The 20,237-nt window shown below is 40.6% G+C and overlaps 3 protein-coding genes across 6 annotated transcripts; all 3 read left to right on the forward strand.

Annotated features, from left to right (window-relative positions):
* Positions 1-5,084: 5,084 nt before the first annotated feature.
* stmp1 (short transmembrane mitochondrial protein 1) lies at positions 5,085-6,870 on the forward strand. Its single transcript, XM_049009647.1, has 3 exons — positions 5,085-5,239; positions 5,732-5,785; positions 5,994-6,870. Exons 1-3 carry the CDS (start codon positions 5,225-5,227, stop codon positions 6,063-6,065), a joined length of 141 nt encoding a protein of 46 aa, XP_048865604.1. The 5' UTR covers positions 5,085-5,224; the 3' UTR covers positions 6,066-6,870.
* Positions 6,871-7,017: 147 nt separating this feature from the next.
* On the forward strand, positions 7,018-9,722 carry LOC125739469 (cytochrome c oxidase assembly factor 6 homolog). Of its 2 annotated transcripts, none has more exons than XM_049009634.1 (3): positions 7,018-7,466; positions 8,278-8,445; positions 9,104-9,722. In XM_049009634.1, exons 2-3 carry the CDS (start codon positions 8,302-8,304, stop codon positions 9,194-9,196), a joined length of 237 nt encoding a protein of 78 aa, XP_048865591.1. In that variant the 5' UTR covers positions 7,018-7,466; positions 8,278-8,301; the 3' UTR covers positions 9,197-9,722. The 2 variants fall into 2 exon arrangements, with proteins under 2 accessions (XP_048865591.1, XP_048865580.1); XM_049009623.1 differs by lacking the exon at positions 7,018-7,466 and adding an exon at positions 7,926-8,027.
* A 97-nt stretch (positions 9,723-9,819) lies between these two features.
* ovch1 (ovochymase 1) lies at positions 9,820-18,714 on the forward strand. Of its 3 annotated transcripts, none has more exons than XM_049009570.1 (13): positions 9,820-10,557; positions 11,199-11,309; positions 12,198-12,410; positions 12,775-12,850; positions 12,995-13,184; positions 13,865-14,004; positions 15,720-15,871; positions 16,180-16,226; positions 16,644-16,869; positions 17,191-17,348; positions 17,501-17,599; positions 17,781-17,917; positions 18,409-18,714. In XM_049009570.1, exons 3-13 carry the CDS (start codon positions 12,343-12,345, stop codon positions 18,568-18,570), a joined length of 1,455 nt encoding a protein of 484 aa, XP_048865527.1. In that variant the 5' UTR covers positions 9,820-10,557; positions 11,199-11,309; positions 12,198-12,342; the 3' UTR covers positions 18,571-18,714. The 3 variants fall into 3 exon arrangements, with proteins under 3 accessions (XP_048865527.1, XP_048865521.1, XP_048865514.1); XM_049009564.1 differs by having other exon boundaries at positions 12,227-12,410; XM_049009557.1 differs by lacking the exon at positions 9,820-10,557 and adding an exon at positions 10,565-11,080 and having other exon boundaries at positions 12,227-12,410.
* The last annotated feature ends 1,523 nt before the right edge of the window (positions 18,715-20,237 follow it).

Here is a 20,237-nt window from a genome sequence, read left to right on the forward strand (position 1 = left end):
GGATGGGGGGCCAGCCCATCGCAGGGCACACTCACACACCATTCACTCACACATGTACACCTATGGGCAATTTAGCAACTAAAATTAGCCTCAGCATGTTTTTGGACTGTGGGGGGAAAACCGGAATAAATGTACATATGGATGTCAAAAACAAGGAAAATTAGTTTAAGTGTTTACACCCCCCCCCCTCCATGCACATGGCAGTTACACAGACATAAATCCAAAAATTTCACATTCAGTCACATACATAAATTAAGAAGATGACTTTGTTTATTTGACCATCCAGCTTCTTTAATCTTTTTATATCAAGTATGGGGTCATGGACATTTTTATATTATGTGGAAGATTAGCAAACTGGATGCTGAATTCAGCATAATTGTAATGCAGTTTAGTGACAGTCACTTCACCTTTAAAGCAATAAAGTGCCCTCACCTTGTAGTGTATGTTTAATTTGATTCAGGGCATATTAAAAAAGACTGGTTGGTTGTCTGCTTACACGCAATGGCATTAATGTGTCTGGTATTGACGGCTCAGTGGAGAAATTCTGTTCACCAATCAGATTATGAGAAATTCTACTTTAATGTCCAATGCCTAAGGCCAGTCTTGCCCCTTTCAGATTTGCTTTTGCTTTGTTTGCTTGCTCATTCCTACTCAACCGAAAATTTCAATGGTTTGTATTCACCGGCTCTCCCCTGCACTGTAGAGAAATGAGAACTTCGACAGCATTGGCGATAACTGTGTGACAATGACGCACTACACCAGACGGAATGGAGTATTTCCCATTTTCATTCACCATGTTTATTATAAGTAAAATAGAGCATCTGTTGTCTCTCAAAACTGTTGCATTGTATAGAGAATAAACCCATTATGGAGGCCTCAGAAGCAGTACTGTTAAACCCTTGTAAACTATAAACCCACCACCCATAAACGTACTACAAAAAGTAATGATATCCCATAAACCAGCATTAAACACTGCAGTATAATCCTCTCAGGATCCAGAGAATACACTTCTCTAAAATACGTAATACTTACAATATATGTAGAGAGACTATGAATGTAAATAACATTATAATTGGGTGAAAAGAAAAACATCAATTCACCCATCCACCCTGCTTGGGACAGCAATCCAGCCCATATATTATTTACTGATTACTTCTCACCCTTATCTTCATAGTTGTGAAATAAACAGTTACACTTGTAGAGTGCCACTAGTTTCCTAACACTGCATGTGATATACAGGCCTACGGTTTTAAGTCAGCAAAGTCAGTAAAAGTGGCTTAATGACTTTTACACAGTTGTAATATGTACTGTGTTCTTATGGGCCAATAAAAATGCTTTTCAAACAGGCGTCATCGTTTTTCTTAGATGTCTGTTAACCATTAACACAAAAGGATACATAACATTTTCTCCTTCGACCTATGAATTCTGAAGTGGGATAAAGGTTGGCCAAATGACCCTGGCCAGTGGCTAGAAGATGAATGAGTGGATGGATAGATATATAACGACTGGCCTAAAATCTGTTTATCTTTACTCATGAAATAAGTAAATAAATGCATTGATTTTGTGTGCTATTTTCTAAAACGTGTTTGAATACGATAAGAATTTTTTTGAATATGATAAGAAATGTGATATGTTGGCGCCCCGTCTGGGGTCATTCCCTGCTTTGTGCAGAATGTTTCCAAAATAGGCTCTTTGTGACCCTGAATATGAGAAGTGGGTCTGAAAAATGAATGGATGAATAAGAAATATATAAAATCCTGTTGCTTGAGGTTGCTTTATTTGGACTTTAAAAATCGGCATGGTTGTTCAGTGTCTCAAAGCTGCAGAGTTGGCAGTTTCCTCCAGATACACTAGCATCCCCCCGTAGTTCAAGCACATGCAGGTAGGCAAATCAACATTATTGTGTTGTGTGTGATGGACTGGCACCCCATCCAAGATGTTCCTCTGCTTTGTGATCTCTACCAGCTGAGATAAGCTTGGGAATACTCAGATTCATTCAACCAAAAGCCTGTTCGTAGATGACAGTTTCATGAAAAAGTATCTTAATGTCTTCAAACAAAAAAAAATGAATATATGACAAAGACAACCTGAATAAACACAAAATACAGCTTTTAAATGATCATCTCATTTATTGAAGTTATCTGACACCAACTAGCCCTGTGTTTAAAAAGTAACTACTTAAGCAACAAATTAACCAAATCTGGGGGAGCAGGGGAAACACACTAAAGACTGACAATGGGGAGCATAGGATGGTCAGCGACACCTGCTGGCCAAACGAGGAGAAGATGCAAAAGAACGGGAACATAACAGACCTGACAGGGGCAGAGCCTAACATAATTAGCAGAGGTGGAGATTTCAGGTCCAGAGAGTACAAATCCAGACCAACTGTTTGTTTCAACCAATTAGTCACAGTCACAGAGTACTCAACTGGTCGGTTGAAACAAAACCTTAGTCTAGATTTACTAGTACTCTCTAATTATTTGGCTATTTCCTGCAGAAATTTTGTGGTAAATTTGAAAAGTTGCATGCTCTTGTAAATGTTGTGGCGTTTGCTTGATTTCCCATTAACTTCTGTGATCCCACAATCACAAAATCCTCGGACATACAGTGGGCACTGTAGTACTGTATACTAAAAAATGCTCCATGTTTCATGTGTGCATATAATTGGAAACTTGTGTAGTCAGTGCACAGAATTTCAATATTACTGTATTGTTCAAATAAGTACTATATTTTATAGTACGTACTGTTTTACAGAACTAAAAGACTACCATGATATGGGGGAAGAGAGAAATTCTCTACAGGAGATGGAAATTGTGATCCGCGGTTGGACGAACAGGCAGGGATCGGGAAATCAGGAGCAGGCCACGGACAATCAGTAATATGGGCTTTATTAAGGACAAACCGGGAACCACACGATACAAACATCAATGACGCATCTGGGGAAACGGACTAGAACACAGACTAAATACACAAAACTCAGGGACAGAAACGCAGAACAGCCGAAAACAATCAGGAATTCACACAAGGTTGATGAGGAGGCGTGGCACGAAGGAGGATCGTACGAGCAGGACATGACAGAAATATTCAATACAGTTAGAGCACATAACACACTGGCAATAACGCAAATACAAGCTAAAATAATTTAAGACCAATTTATATTCCAGAATATCTACCAGGTGAGTCTGTTCACAAGTGAACATTCTATGACTAAACCAGGTCTACACAAAACAAAAACAAACATGCTTTATTTACCATTTGCAGAAGTACATTGGAATGCTTCTCTTTGCTGACCCCATCTTGCTCTCCATAGCTTGGGGGTCACAGCGCAGGGTCAGCTAACATGCAGCGCCACTGGAGCTTGGGGGTTTAGGGCCGTCCTCAAGGGCCCACAGACATGTGACTGTTCTGCCAAGGCCGGGCCTTGAACCAGCTATCTTCTGATCACAGACACAGAGAGTTAGCACACTAAGAGTGCAACCATGGCACTATGACTATACAGTTCTGGAAAAAGATTGAGAAAACTCTATATTTTAGTCAGAGTCAGAGAGTTTTATTGTCAATTCCTTTACATGTACTAGCCATATAAAGATATCGAGATTACGTTTCTCACTATCCCTTGCGTACGATAGACAAACAATACAGGACGGGACGAACCATAAAGTGCACAGAACAACAACATAACAACAACGTATCCTGTGTGTATAACAATTTTTTTTTGCAGTACGTAATCGGGGAACAACATGTAAAGTGCATGTGAATTGAACTTGAGGAGACTTAAAGTCAGGGTCTGGCAGCAATGAGTTGTCAGTGCAAAGTCAATAGCAGCATTGATAGATAAAAAATAAATATAATAAATAAAAAATAGCAGCAGGTTGTGCAATTTCCATATATGAGGATAGTCTTGCTATTTTTGTGACTTGTTTACTATGGGGCTGGAAGAAGAGGAGTTCAACATCCTGACGGCTTGGTGGACAAAGCTGTTAGTGAGTCTGGTGGTACGGGAGCGGAGACTCCTGTACCTCCTTCCAGAGGGCAGGAGGTTGAACAGTCTGTGTGCAGGGTGACTGGCATCACTTGCAATTGTGGTTGCTTTCCGGAGCAGGCGAATGGTGTATATGTCTGTCAGGGAGAGGAGTGATGTGCCAATGACCTTCTCCGCTGTGTTCACTATGCGCTGTAGGGCCTTTCTGTTGTAGTCAGTGCAGCTTCCGCCCCACACAGTGATACAGCTGGAGATGATGCTCTCAGTGGTTCCTCTGTAGAATGTGGTCATGATGGGTGGTGGGGCCCCTGCTCGTTTGAGTTTCTGCAGAAAGTAGAGGCGCTGCTGAGCTTTCTTTACCAGTGATGCAGTGTTGGTGGTCCAGGAGAGGTCTTTAAAACAAATCTGCATTTTAAATTCTGGTTTAATCATGGTTCTGCTGGCAGGAGGCTATGCTGAGCAGCGGGTTGCTTCCAGGTTCAAAATTTCTAAGATAGCAGGACACAAGAATAAGGTGAAGCTGGAGACACTGGGAACGACCAGAAACCAGCCAGGTAAAGGGTGGAAGTGACTTTGTAATGCCAGAGATGACTGACAGTTTGTCATGACCTTCAGAAGGATTGGGAAATATTAAGTGCAGGTGTGAAGTGCACTGCTAGGACTGTGCGCATAAGGCTCCTATAAGCAGGACTGAAGTCCCATAAAGCAAGGAAGAAGTCCTTCATTAATGAGAAACAAGAGAAAAACTAGGCTGCAGTTTGCAAAATAATACAAAAAATTATAGATGCACACCCATAAATTTAGAAATGGGTGAAACAAAAAATTGTGCTGTGGTCTCAAATTTTTTTCACGGTTGTTTGCGAGTAAGCATTCCAAGATTGTAATTAATTGCATCCTATCAACTCTGTATGAAAAACATTTTTGATATCACTCTGCTGTTTCAGAAAGTACTTATAATAGATGCAGCTACAGCTTCCCCCAAGTTCAAATTTGTCGGTGAGGTGGGTTTCAATCTAACAACAGTGAGGCAACAGGGAACGGACACAACTACCTAACCTGCCATCGCCGAGGTTCCGCACGCCTCTCAGGTTCCGAGCACGCGAGGCTGCCCACGTGATTTTACGTGTATTCCGGTATGACGTAAAAGGCCGAGCTCACGGTCCTTCCGTGTCACGTCTTACTTATAGTTACTTATAGCAAAGTTGTTCAAAACTACAGACTGTACAGTGTCTGATTATAAACATGTTGCAGTTTCTGGTGAGTATATATGATTCAGAATATAGTACGTTTTCAGATATTATTGGGTAATTTGAATGGTGTAAAATGCTAACAGGCTAGCTAAGTAGCGTTGTGTTTATTGTCCATGCTGTTAACTGTGTTATGTTATTTTTAGTGGCTTTCTTAGAAATGCATATCGACTTTATATCCATAGCTCAGTAAAGCTTGGTTGTGTGAGATCTTAGTGGCTTATTTATTGGAAAATATATCAATATAAATATATATATATATATATATATATATATATATATATATATATATATATATATATATATATATTTAAATTATTATAAATATATAAAATCTGAAAACCATGTTTCAGTCAGTACTACTGTAATTTAGTTCACTTTCGTATTGGTGCATTACCTAACTAGCACCTAGAACAACTTGTCGATTTTACTTAATACTTTACAATAAAATACGAAATGTGTCACGTGTGCCTTACGGTGCTGTTTGTTATCTGGACTTTAGGTGGGGTTTACCCTGGGTAATGTAGTTGGGATGTACCTTGCGCAGAACTACGAGGTAAGAACTGAATGTTCGTATTCAATATTAAAATGAGAGCTGCTTACTAAAAATGACGTGGTGCTATCCCAAGCTAGTGTGTCACTTTTTATGGTTGTTTTCTAATGTATAATTGCCCTATACAGATGGAATACATCATTCTGTCATGTTTGCCTGTCCCTTGAAAGCTCTGAAATTTGCAATGGGTTGGTTTTTCAATTTCTGTCAGGTTCCAAACATCGCAAAGAAGATTGAAGACTTCAAGAAGGATGTTGAGGCCAAGAAGAAACCACCGGAATAGTGCGAAATGAGATAGAAAACGCATAATATATTCCACATAGAAGAGAATGACCTGTTGTGGAATAGTGGGATTTACCTGGAATCTGGAAGCATTCAAAATATTAGTCCTTTTTCAGGAGTATATATATTTAGGAACATTAAAGACAAGGCACTAAAATAGGCTGTACACCAATCAGTATTCCCCAGTTTGTGGACTGCTTTTTTACCCCTTTTGTAAATGTATAATGATTTACACTGCTGTTTTGGTAGAAGGGATACATGTTAGGTTTATTTAATTTCTTTTCATTTCAAGACCTACATGTAATTCACAGTATTTTCTGTGTGTTACTGCCAGATTGAGTAATGATGTACAGAATCCCTTCTACAGCTGTATTCCAGGGGTGATGTATATGTCTTATAATGTGTTTTTTCTATTGTTAGCCAAATGATTTTAGATATATTATAAAACATGGTGCAGGAAGGCAGTGATGGTGCAGAATAATTAGATTTTTTTCTTGAGCTACAATTGACCTAGTAATGAATCGAAAAAGGTGCCTGAATCTGATGTCCTGTTAGTCTCTGTGCTGTACTGAAATATTTCTTCAGTCAGAAAATTGGATACGATGGAAAAATATAATTCAGCTATTTACTTAGTGTTAAATTTATATGAAGTAATTTGTTCACAGGTACAATAGCATTGTTTTCCTGGGAATTTGACTATAAACCTGTCTCACCTGAAGGAATTACATCTGTGTCCCATGCTTTTATGAAACATATATAATACATTATAAAGCTGAAATAAATATCAATATGTTCTGATAATTGAACACAGTTTGTCCTACTAAATTGGAAGGCCCATGAAGTACGTAGAACTTCAGTCCCACATTTGATTTCAAATCAAATTAGTATTAAGTCATCTTTACCTGTTCTGGTCAAACAGTTCTCATACTGCTCTTAATGGAAGCTTCCTCAGTGCCTTTCTGAGGCCTTGGAAAATTACAAAGTCCTACACACTTGATAATGACAATTTGTGTAATTGAATGCTGGTTTTGGTTTTGTTCCATTATTTGGTTTTGCTAAGAATCAGGCAATTGGACAATAAGAGAGCTGCACATGTTAGGATTTTAGTCAGTGTATAACATAACTGAATAAAGTGTAGTTCTAACTTGCCCACAGTAGGCTCAGTTTAATATTTTTTTTAAACTTAATTGGCACTTATTTACAGAATGTTTTATTTTCTGTCCTCTGTGTCGAGTAGTTCTTACAGATGAACATTTTTCTGCCACTGAGACTACCTTCACACTACAGCAGTAGTTCCACATTCAATGGAAAATGAACCATGTCAGTCCTGCAGCAAAGTGACTCAGCGGAAAGCTCTCACACAGCCATAGTTGGGAGTTTGAATACACCCTCTGCTCTATAGGTGTGTGTGTGGAGTTTGTCTGTCGCTCATGTGTTGCATGGATTTCCCCCTACAGTCCAAATACTGCATTTAGATTAATTGGTGTTTCTAAATTGACCATACTGCATGATTATATATGTTCTCTGCAATGGACTGGCATGCCATCCAAGGTGTACCCCAACTGACTGAATGGTGTAAAGCGCAACCTATTATTTTAGATTTAGTCTTCTGATAAGATTCTCATGGTCCTATTTAATAAAATGTATTTTTGTTATTAAGTTAATTATCCGTATTTCACCCCAGTCGGAGCAGAGATATCTTTCTGTATCCTATTTGGTTCATTTCAGAAACAAAATATTTAAAATGTCCAAATTAAAACATAACTTGTTTCGTTATTTCCCTGTTTTGTACTTTATTACTCGCTGATTATGTACATGCAGTACACTTTAAACGCCTCCACCGACAGAGGGTACTATTGCTTTTTTGTTGCATTTTCTTAGTCCCTTTTTCTTCCGGTGTCATTGTAGTACGACAGTAATGTCGTCCTCCTAATGTCTGTACCAAAGGATGCGGTTTTAATTTGTGAGTGTAAGGGTTTGTGTCCAGAACAAGACGCTTATTTAAATACAACGGTCTATGTTTCTATAGCATCTGTTTATCTTGGCATGCCAAACAGTGTCCTTAGATCTTATTAATCTTGATGCTAAATTTTGTTAACTTCTACAATTACAGCCATTTGTATTAGAGTTTGTAGTGATGGATGCATTTAAAACAAGTGTTAAGTGGGTGCTGCGCTTCTAACCGACTGTAGTTTCCGCCTCATGCATTGCAGAGACGCCGACCGTAAGTGACAGGCATGACGGCCCCGAACTCTGCACAGCGGCGGGCGTGCTGGGCCGCCAGGGACGACTTGTGGAAATGTCTTGAGGAGAACAATGAAAACTCGGCTCCTTGCGAGACACTCCGCAGGACCTTCGAGGCCAGCTGTCCAGCTCAGTGGGTGAGCCCCTTTCGTAGCCGCCTCCCGCCGGGTTGGCACCTTTGATCAGCTACAGTAACTGGAGTGAGATGTTCAATTCGAGACAGGTCTGCATATGTGTAACAGTTTTATTACAGTGTATATAGTGTGTAGGGTTTGCAAACTACCACAGCGCTTTTTATATACATAATTTTTCATTTATAATGGAATAATGTGGATATGCCGTAAGATTTCTTGCGTGAGTCTCACGCCAGGTGCGTCAGACTTGGCACCCTGATCCTGGTTCTTCGTAGAGGTCACCCTTCGACTTTGCAGCTGAGCATGCATGACCAAAGATTGCTTAACAAACCTCAATTAATTTCGCTGCTGGCAGAGAATTATTTTGAAATTGAGTCCAATTAAGACAATTATGTTTGTACTCCAGTTTACATAACTGTGGTTACTTTATTTGTGATACACCTTTAATGAATTCTTGGACAATTTCCTGTGTTCAGATATAAAACTGTGGTGGTCTTCAGGAATACAGTGGGTAAGACGACTTGATGTTTAACATGGTACCAGCCACCTTGATGATGCCTCCATGTAATGCTATAGGTTTTCTGATATAGTATGAAACCAGTTACCTGCTCTATTACCAGGTATTTAATTGATAATTTCTAGTTCATGTTTGTTGTTGCAGGTGAAGTATTTTTCCAGAAGAAGAGACTTCTTGAAATACAAGGAGAAGATGCAGGATAATGGTTTTGAATCTTCACAGCAGTCCTCAAAATGAGGATAGCATTCGTCAAGCAGAAACCTGAAATGGTTCAGGGTGCAATATACAGTACTGTGCAGACTTCTGAATGAATGGTCTCCTTTCAGCAAAGGCCATCTAATTGCGGTGTTTCCGGCATCCATAGTGCTGTGCATTTGGGATGCCGTTTTTACCTGAGCTAATATCATGTAGACTCATTGAAATTAAATTGGCATGCAGGTGCCTGGGGTGATTTCATTGTTGAAGACACTGCAGCACAGCTTGAAACAAGCTGTCCGAGAGGCCAAATATCTGGGTTGAGAGAAAAATGGTGTTATGTAATTGCTGAAAAACCTTTAGTTGAATGAAATATTTCCCAGCTTGATTTTGCCTCCCCTCCTGAAATACTGCCCCAAGACTGCCCCAGCAGAGATGTGTATGCCTTCCTCCCACTTACAGATTGATTCATAAATCTGTTAAATTGGTGAACGAAAAGTGCTCGTTTCACCCAGAATGCATCACACAACGAAGTTTTGTGCACTGAATAAAACAAAATTATTTTGTCTTTGGTTTAATACTGTTATTCACGTTATGCTGAATTGTGCAAGGGAAGTATTTTCCAGTTCAGTGGTCTCACACAATGCAAATTTAACTTTGTCTCTGTGTGTATCAGTTTTCTGTCGTTCCACTATTCACAATTATGCATTGTACCTTACGGTGTTTGTGTTCTCAGAAAACACTACTGAATGCTTTAGGTGTTTAATGAGGTGCATGGATTGCCTTGTACCAGTTCAGCGAGGTTTGTGTTTTTCATTAGCGTGACGCCACAGCCATATCCGGTTCACGAAGCATTTTGATACAGGCGTGAAATTACATGTTTTCGTTCATTGTTAGGTCTGACTCGCAGGGCGATCATTCGTTTACCACTTAGTATTTTTTTTTCCATTTCCTTGATGGGGCGGCTTGTGGTTGAATACACACTCCTCACTTAACGACCTACCTGTTTAATAATCGCCCAGACTTCTTTCACATATGTTATTCGTTGGACTTTTCATCCATCCATTTGTAGACTTCTGCAGTAAAGCAATGATATGGTAAAGGTCAGTTAAAAAATACGATAAGTACAAACTAAAATGAGACAGGTGGCTTAAGATTTTAAACGTCACATTTTCACGTTTTATCTGGTTTGCCTAAATAACGTAATAGCCTACAAGCTGAATGATTTCAAAGTATTAAATTGATTACTAATAAATCGCTGCTAACCCATGCGCAAAGCAGATCTAATGTAAACTAAAAGACAAGTGGCCTCTAGTGGCGAATAAGTGATATATAAAGAGTCGCAGCCGGTGGGTTACAATTGAAACCATGTGACTAACATCGGTTTAAACTCTGAATTGCAGGTAAGATAAATGGTACATAAAAACATTAAAAAGAATCAGGCTGGAATACAACATCATTAACGGTAACTATAATTGGAAAAATAACTATACATAGTTTTGTGCCCGTCAACTTCGTGATCTTAAAAAGGTGTAATATCCGGCTGATGTCCATTATCCAATTGTGTCAATTTACTGTTTTAATAACACAATTACAAAATAGAGATGCCCATACACAAAACGAAATGAGTCAATTTTCATATTTTTGTCTCTATTAAAGATAGGCTACTATGGGATGATCGTCACTTATAATAGGTCAGTTGCAGCTGAAAGTCATCAACCTTCTTAATTAAACGATCCTTGCTCCAATATTGCTTTTTATCGGGGTATTTGGGTTTAGATAGGCAGAAGGGGGACGTAGTGATAGCGATTTGGACAGTACTGGATCCATATAGCAGGGATTTTTTTCCCACGTTTTTGTTTTTTTTAAACAAAATGTTCGATTCTTCTCTCGTTTCCTTTTTACTGTGGTTCGGGCTACACCAAAGTAAGTTTAACGCTACCTAAAATTACTGAATGTATTATAAAACATTTCGAAGTAAAAACAAGACTGTGGTTTTAATAGCATTTTAATAAGCATTAAATTAATGATTTCAAATTTCCAGATTTGAAGAATGAAGTGTTATCAGTGACCGCGACATCCTCCCAGAATCGCATCGTTTCACACGTAAGTGTCGAACCCCTGCCATGTTCTCCCGGCAGCTCACAATATGAAGGTAAGCGCCTCCGCATGTTCATCGGTTACTCCACTCTTTTTATTTTTTTCCTTGAGGGGCTTTTAGCGTGATAATCATATACGGGCTACCAGCCCTTCCTAATTTTATGGTGGTGTTGAATTATTTCCATTGTGATGGAATGTTTTTGAGGATACTACATTGCTGCAACTCTAGCTATGTTGTAGTCCAAAACATTAGGGATTATTTAACTGGTAGAATAAGGTTAGCACATTTTAATTGGTAAGGTGAACCCTGGTCCTATAATCTTTGAGAATAAAGAATACGCTGTCTGATGTTAAAGAACACCTAAGCTTTGTATGCAATTTGCAATATTCAGTATGGTGTTTTCTTAATGCTCCACATGTGCAACAGTGATTTAGTTTAATATCCAAGTCAGGACTCGTCAACCCTATAGGTGACACTGACAGCGTTTCTCAAACCAGCCCTCAGGGACCCCCAGGTGTTCACCATTTGTAACCCGTCGCCACAAAATGAGTCTTAAGTCACACTGGTAGAACTGCACCCATAAGTCTCATTTCGTGGTGATGGGTCACATTTTTGCTCCCTCCCAGCTCCCTGAGAATTGGCTGAGAGCTAGAGTGGGGACCGCTGGGGCTCCCCCAGGACTGATTTCAAAACACTGCCCTAGAGCTACTGCTTCTGACAGGGGGCCAACTAACTAGCAAATATCAGTTTTCTGATGATCTCCCCCCCCCCCACCCGCCCCCATTCTTAAAGTTGTTTTCTATACACTTGCAGTTGGTTATTTTGGCCAGTTATCTTAAATGATGAACATGGGGACATGGCATATCGTTCAATAGTATCTGGACTGTGGCAGGGGGTGGGAAGCATCATAACCGGACAGCGGCTCACTCCCCGCAGCCGCAGCGTGGTGTTTCTGGGGGCTATATCCGCAGGTCTGGCTGGGAGGCGGGTCTTTCTTCCGGAGGAGGAGCCGGAAAACAGGATTATCGGGGGCCAGGAAGCAAAGCCTCACTCATGGCCGTGGGAAGCGTGCCTGTACTATTCCAACATGTTAGCTTGTGGGGGAGCTATTCTTGCCCCTGGCTGGGTCATCAGTTCTGCTCATTGCTTCCAAATGTGAGTGACCTTTGCAGTACTTAGTACTGTACTATGTCATCTTACGAAGTGTGACCATTGCATGCCAGATTCCCGCACTAAGTGTAAGTGGTTAATTTCTTTTTATATACAACAATACTTTGACAGACAGTGCTGACCATGTGGAAAGCTCAGATCATCGTTGCTAGGAGCTAAATTTGTCTACCACATTGCACTTCCATTTTGACATCCAACGTAGTATGGCATTCGTATGCATACTTTTTATTTTTCCCCAAAAAAAGTAATGAACAGTTACAGAAACAGGGTTCTTCATATCCAAGTGATATTAAATGCTTATTTTTTTACCATGAATGATATGAAATGTGACTCTTCTCTTTTCTGCAAGGCACCGCAGCCCACGACTTTGGGAAGTAATGGCTGGTAAGCATGACCTGACCAACAGCCAGGAGGAGTGTCAGCAGGTCAGCAGTGTGCTGCTGTTGTGGGTCCTGTTTCCTCCCCGTTAAGCTTGTGCTCCAGGGATGTTGCAGTCCCAACTGCCTTCTGTTTTCATGCCTTCTACTTGCCGGAAGTAAATGAATTGATCGGTGCATCGCATCTTTTAGGTGTCCCGCATCTCCAAAATTGTCACCCATGAGTATTACAGTGAGATCACAAAGGCCAACGATGTGGCCCTCGTCAAGCTGAAGGTTCCCCTGACTTTCACGAACTGTGTCGTCCCCATCGATGTAACACAGCAGCCCCCAGAGCCCTCGAAGACCTGTACTGTGACTGGCTGGGGGTCAACAACAGAATGTAAATGCTGGAAAAATGTCCTGCCAAACATGCCTCTTCCTAATTATTTTTTATTTTTTTTTTTTTTGGAAAATGTATTACTCAGTGGTGAAGGGGTTTGTCTATATACAGCAACCCTTCCAGATTTGCATATTTGACATTTGCGGTTTTAGTTGGCCATGTGCAATTAAGTAGGAATATTTTTGGATGAAACACAAGTCAAAAATATATAAACAATGCTGAAAATAATTTGAATCACATCATATAGACATTTTTTTTGAATACTTGATAAGGTAAGTGCATACTAGTAAGTGCATACTATACCTTGAACATTAGTGGGATCTGTGTACTGGTATAGGTACGCCATGCGTCACTCTCCGCAACCAGCCTCACATATGTTAGCCCTCTCTGTAACCATGGAATCTCATTACTCCCAGCAACTTTAAAACATTTCAGTGCTGTTGGGTCTATTAAAAATTAAGAAAACGAAGTATTATTGGCATATCTGTGGGGATCTTCCCCCTCCTCACCCTTACCAATGTGAAGGCGTGACTATATGTAATTGTCCCTTCAGCATTATTATAACTTTTTGTTACTGCTCCTCTGTATATGCAAGTCTGGCTCCTTGTTCTGAGCCTTTGATGTGAGCTCTATGACTACTTGCTGTGACCGAAGGTTCATATCTGATGTTCCCTTCTCAGCTGGGCCTCATGCAGAGATGCTTCAGGAGGTTAATGTGACTGTGATGAGCCGAAGTGAATGTGCCCAGTATTACCCAGGTGAAGTGGATTCCAGCATGATGTGTGCTGGAAAACCACAGGGTGGAGCGGATGCCTGCCAGGTAGGTCTGACCATGGAGGGGGGCTGGAAATATGTGATGGGTTTAGAACCATTTTGATGAATTTATTTACTGTGGGACTCTTGATTACTGAAGTTACTTGCTTGCGTCCTCGTGGGGGGTATTTAGCATGTTTTTGTGCCAGTGTTTCTCTTATCACCATAATTGCGAGTTATTTTGTTTGTGTGTTTGTTTAATGACTGAATTGAAGGATCAGTTGATTTGCTGTTTGTTTAGATGATCATTTCAGTTCTGTGTGAAAAGTGCTTCTATATAAATAGTGGCTAATAATCAGATTGTGTCACTTAAAGTTTGGGAAATCAGATGTCCAGGCATTAAAATCAAAAATCGGTTCAACGATGCTTATTTGAGTGTGGTGTTCTTTGCAGTATGGTGGCACAGGTATGTTCCATAGAATTGCATCCAGCTGACTTGGAATTTTGTAAATTGGTTATTTCAGGGGTGTAACGTCAGGCAAAGGTATTGGTTACGCCGTAGATTTATTTTTTTTCCTGTAGCCAGACCCATCTCTGGGGGGAGGGTGGGGGCAGAGCCAATCAACCTATTTGGGGCTCCAGCTGAAGTCAAAGTAAACCAAGTAATGTAAATCACTGTGCCTGCTACTGTTTGGCAAAAAACAATACGAATATGAATTGCAATACAAATGTAGCTGTACAGTCTACAGTGTGACCTTTCTGGACTAGCTAGTGCTAACCAGTAGCATGGTTACGTGGGCTACGTTTGCCCAGGCTATGACATTTAGATTTAGCGTATTTCCAGTGCATGTTCACGATTCGGTGCCATTTCAGTGCAGCAGGGATAACAATTCGTTTTGAAATCCATTTATTATTGTGACTGCAAACGCAGAATTAGGAACTGTTGCATTCCAAAAGCAATGTGTCTGTCGACGTGTCCAAATAACAAACCTGAGACACTTATTTGCACATTGAAAACAATTATGTGAAGTTTAAAAACAAATATGATGAACTAACTGCATGTTCTCTACTACTGAGTATGGCAAATATCTGTAGCAATGATCACCCCTGTAGCCAATAGTTCTTTTTGTATCTTGGTCTGAATTTCCTGATAGTGCCTCGCAGACCCAGGGCAGTCTAACGTGCAGAGGCCATTTCTTTCCCTGGTCGTACACACATTCAGATGATGTTATTTTAGATGAGTCGGCATGTATGTGTGCGTTTTCAGCAACATATCGAAGCTCAATATGACCCAGGCAACAGACAGTCTTGGTGTTTATCTACTGCTGACTGACTGTAACCAGCATTAGATATAACTAGCTCACAGCTACAATTAACATGATTTCTGTGTTTTTAAATCTACTTGTGAATTCTGCCATTGTCAAATCTATTCATGCTTCATTGTGCATACCAAAACTGAAAATGATGTACTGGACTGTACACTATGAACACGTGTATTGTTACACTCCTAATACATTGCCAAACTAGCGTATTCAGATGAAATGTCACTGTCTATTGTTTTACAACAATGGGGAAAAATTATTATTACTATTATAGGCTAAATATAATTATTACTATCTAGGCAAGTTTCCCTTTTGAGCGCCCCCCATAGAGGGTGGGGCGACTGCATGAGTTGCACCACCATAACTGCTCTGTCTGTAGCTCATTGCCCAGGAAAGGTGTGGGCTATAAAGTGCACACCTTTCGTATGGTATTGACACCCTCTTTGGTCTGTACCTTCAGGGGGACTCTGGTGGGCCGCTGTCCTGTTTCTGCGGCGATAGGTATGAGCTTGTGGGTGTGGTCAGCTGGGGTGTGGGGTGTGGCCGACCCAAGAAGCCTGGCGTGTACACAAACCTCACCAGATACGTAAAGTGGATAAACTCCGTTATGGAAGGAAAGTATCTGCATTGCGCTGGAGGTTATTTTTGGAATTGTCATTCCTTCTATTAATGGTTCTCGCTGAAAATACCCAATGAAATCATTGTTTTCCTCCTTTGTTTCCACTCCACTATTATGTTCTATAGATTCAGCAATTGCTTGCTTTTAAAAAAAAAACGTGTATTGCATGGTTTGTCATATTTAAGCACGATCTAGGTGACGTGGATGTCACTATAGCCATCTTTGACAGCTTTACCTGGTTTTAGTGACACTTGATGATGTTCTTCATTTTAATTTCCTTGAGCTGTTTCCTGTTCATTTCAGATGACGCATTGCAGATCCGAAGTAACACAATAAAAACACACGCAGGTGGGAATTTCAGTTTTAACATTGGAATCCTTTGCATATAAGCACATGTAGTCCAGTTGCTGGCATATAATCCTTTTTTCAGTTTTGAGGTTTAGCAGTTAGCCAGAATAGCCAATACTGGACCAGCCTGGGGCAATACTGAGGGCTACTTTTCAGAATATTCCTGGCCAAAATGTCATCTATCCAAGTTCCCTGTCTTCACTGGTCCAATTACTTTCCTATTTATCGTGAAATATGATATTGTAATTCTTTGACCAAGTTATTGAATCATTTTATGCCTAATATAATGGAACGTTTTTGTTTTGTCTTGCAGGCATCTGTCACTGGCTGGCAGTGTGCACTGACTACTGTATGCATTATAGGCCTTTGCTCTGCTGGGTGTTGATGCTTAAACATCAATGAGCCTCTCTTTCTCAGAATCCTTGGTTCTATGTGGACAGCCGAACATCCAGCCCTGTTGGCAGAGCTCTGACTACGCTCGGGTGGTACAGGTGAAACATAAGCTAAGGGTGGAGAACATACAGTCAGCCTGTCCCCACTCCTGGCCTTGGCAGGTCAGTCTGCAAACTCATGGGAGACACTACTGCACTGGGACCCTGATTCACCGTGACTGGGTGTTGGCAGCCTACCACTGCAACACCAGGTAGGCCTGAAGATACTTATGGACCCAGAAGATCTCAAGCTTTTTTCTTTTTATTGAATGACCCTCAACTAATCCAGCTGCTAACTTCTTCATTCATGCAGTGAAGCATGGCTTCCCCAACTTTTCAGCCCATGACCCCCGAAATAAGTGTCAGACTTGTGACCCCATATTTTGCCACCCGGGGGGAGTCCCTCAGTAGACTTGTTGCAATAACTGGTTTTGTTTAGTGATTTTGGTAGCGGTTTTGATTTTTACCTTCTCAGGTTTTTAAAATGGAAATCTGCTGACACCCCTGTGCTAAAGTACCCCATTCCCTTACAGAGCCAAAACCGATACTGTGGTGCTTGGGATAGATAATCTGGACATCACAGAAGTCCAGGAGATCCCTGTAAAAGCAGTTTACACCCTCCCCCAGAATGACTACTCCCCTCCCATCAACGATGTGGCGTTGATCCGGCTCCTCAGACCAGCTCGCACTGGTATGGCACTACCCTTCTATTGCAGACTACCTGTCAATGCCTTGTTATAAAGGGACTTACGATTAGACAGGTATCAGCAAGGCTTCAATGCGTATTCTGTTTGAGAAGAAATCTTTTTTGGTACCGTCTGAAGATCTTTGTTCCTCGTTCAGGAGTGACTGTGGCCCCGGTTTGTTTGCCAAATGCTGAAATCGAGCTGAATGACAGCTGGGATTGTGCCACTGCAGGTTGGGGGACCACAAGCGTGGCCAGTAAGTCTGACTCATGTCCATCCTAAGGGTTTATGCCCTTAATCTGCAACAAACCATCTTGTTCATTCAAGAAGCGTGTGTGTCCTTTGAGTTCTCTATAAATCTGCCATGTCAGATTTATTTATATATATATATATATATATATTTTTTTTTTTTTATTTGTCTACGTGCCTTTTGTTAGTGTACAAGACGCCTGAAGTTTTGCACCAGGCCAGGCTGAGGCTGGTCGATGACACGGTCTGCCGCAGGAGCTGGGGCGGTGACTTTGATGATAAGCGGCACCTGTGTGCAAGTGCAGCTGGATCGCAGTCCTGCATGGTACCTGATTGCTCCCCTATATCTTCTCTCATCCCTCAACCATTTTCTGCTCCTCTGTATATCAAAGTATATTCAGTAGCAGACAAAAAATGACTTTCTTCATTTTCCATATCCAGTTTCTTCCCACAGTCCAAATTAATTGGCATCTCTGTAGTTTTGTGTATGTGGATAAACCTGTACAGGTTGCTCTGGCATTGCAAATGATGCTTGACTAAAAATCTATTGTTTACAGCTAACCTCGAGTGCATGTTTTTCCATTTTGCTACTAGTTAAGTATTTTATGTCTGTGCAACAGTATTAAAAGATGCAACAGAGCTCTTCAAAACTTAAAAAAAATATTTATGGTTTATTTTACAGAATTCACAATGCGAAGTTGTGATGTGGATGTTTGCTAAATTAGTGATTTAAGATGACAAACTTAAACCAGTGAAAGTTAAGTTTGATTTCAGTAAGTTAGCCATACTGATCACTCACCATATACCTGTCCTTAGGGGATCTCCGGCGCCCCCCTGCTTTGCCAGAAAAATAGTACGTACTATTTATTTGGTCTGTTGACATGGGGCAGCAGACAATGCGTTGACAGCAGGCCGGCGGTGTATACGAAGCTGGTGCACTACCACTCATGGATTGGGGAGTTCGTAAAAGACCTCTGAGAGAGAGCATGTCGGACATTGGGAACTGTGTTCAGCTTCAATAAACTTTTTTTGTATTATGCTGTCAAGCATGCGCTGTGATCTCTATGGTAGCACGACATTTTGAATTAAAACATTTTTTTCAAAGAGGAAAAAGAGGAATCATATTGACTCAGAAGTTTATTCATTCAGTGTGTTTACTTAACAGACCTGTCAGGCACCACTGTCAGCTTGAGGCAAAACTCTTGAATTACTGATTTACTTTTCCTGGTGCCTGGAAAGTACTGAGTCACTTTTGATCACAGCACACTTAATAGGAGTGTAAGTTTGGCAGCTGTGTGTCAGTGAGTATAGCGTAGGTGTACATAGCTGAGTACGGATATAACCTGGAGGGGGGTCACTTGGAGTAGTCATGGCCAAAGAACACTGGGGGCCCTAGAACTTTCCTTTTTATTTTTGATAGGTTAGTATTGTTACATTTTTGTATTGTTGGATAATTAGGCTGGTACACAGATTCTTTCATCACAATCCTTTACGGTAAAAGGTTAAGGTCTGAAAGTGTTTGAATGATTTATAAGTGATGAGACCAGTAATCAGATAACTTCGCAAAGAACTATTTTCTTTGGCCTGACTTCAGGCTTAACCACTTAAACTTGTTTTATTAGTCTGTACAGAATGTCTGGTTTTAAAGTAGTTTTTCTCGTTGGGGTTCGCATGCATTCCTCTTGAAAAAGCAGTGGGAATATTTACACTGAAACCTTCAGTCGATGTGCATTGATTGTAGATGAATCTGTACTCTTGCAGGGTTCCTCAAGCACTGGTGCGTGAGCGAGCTCTAATGGGTCACAGAATGATTGGTAATGGGCCGCTGTACAGACGCAAACCTGATCACCACCCAGGAAAATGACCCTAATCAGAAATATTTTCCAAGTCCCACCCCCCTCCTGTTGCATTTCTTGAAAGCTCTCGTTAGCGACTTGCATGGTTACATGGACCCATTGAGATGGGCCTTGCAGCGGGAAAAGAAACCTTGTTCAAATCCATTGCATTTATACAGGCAGTAGTCAATTTATTACACTTTGTGCAGAATTATTAGGCACAAGTGCTGTTCCTGGATATAATAGAGAAATTTTGAATCCAGAAGTTTTGTTTTGCTTATTTAGAGAGACTAAATCACTTGATTATCAGTGTGCACAATTATTAGACAATCAGAAACAAAGTGGATTTTTTTTCTCCAATATGAATAGAAATAATTTTTTTTAAGTTGTATTGACATTCTTGGTCATTCTCTACAGTCTATCAAGTTTAATGTACTGTATGCCAACCTCCTTTCTCAATGACTGTCACGGGTCCATTGAACCAGTCACGTTTCGGGTTTGATCCAGTCTATTAGCCGAGGAAGCTAGGACTCTGAGAAGTGTACTGCTTGCTATTTTTGGTAACTCTCCCACTTTACTAAGGCCCAGTAGGTCTCAATGGGGGTTAAGTCAGGCTATAAAGGGGGGCAGGTCACAATTAAGCCTTTCTTGACCAATCTATGGAATACTTTGATGGCGAGGGGCATTTTCTTCAATGAATATCATCTTTTTGAAGGCTGCTGACTACTAGTTGTACCAGTTTGATGAAAGCATCTTCTGTAAATTTCACGTAGATCTCGTAATTAATTGATACACCATAGGCATCCAGCA

Source organism: Brienomyrus brachyistius, chromosome 1 (genome assembly GCF_023856365.1).
Source record: "Brienomyrus brachyistius isolate T26 chromosome 1, BBRACH_0.4, whole genome shotgun sequence".
Lineage (NCBI taxonomy): Eukaryota > Metazoa > Chordata > Actinopteri > Osteoglossiformes > Mormyridae > Brienomyrus > Brienomyrus brachyistius.

Bases quoted from the DNA above. Each gene is read 5' to 3' on its own strand.
- stmp1 (XM_049009647.1), top strand. The intron at 5,786-5,993 runs GTAAGAACTGAA...AATTTCTGTCAG, and splicing joins ACCTTGCGCAGAACTACGAG to GTTCCAAACATCGCAAAGAA.
- LOC125739469 (XM_049009634.1), top strand. From the start codon at position 8,302: ATGACGGCCCCGAACTCTGCACAGCGGCGGGCGTGCTGGGCCGCCAGG. The intron at 8,446-9,103 runs GTGAGCCCCTTT...TTGTTGTTGCAG, and splicing joins CCAGCTGTCCAGCTCAGTGG to GTGAAGTATTTTTCCAGAAG.
- ovch1 (XM_049009557.1), top strand. From the start codon at position 11,029: ATGTTCGATTCTTCTCTCGTTTCCTTTTTACTGTGGTTCGGGCTACAC. The intron at 14,005-15,719 runs GTAGGTCTGACC...CTGTACCTTCAG, and splicing joins GTGGAGCGGATGCCTGCCAG to GGGGACTCTGGTGGGCCGCT. The intron at 16,870-17,190 runs GTAGGCCTGAAG...ATTCCCTTACAG, and splicing joins GCCTACCACTGCAACACCAG to AGCCAAAACCGATACTGTGG.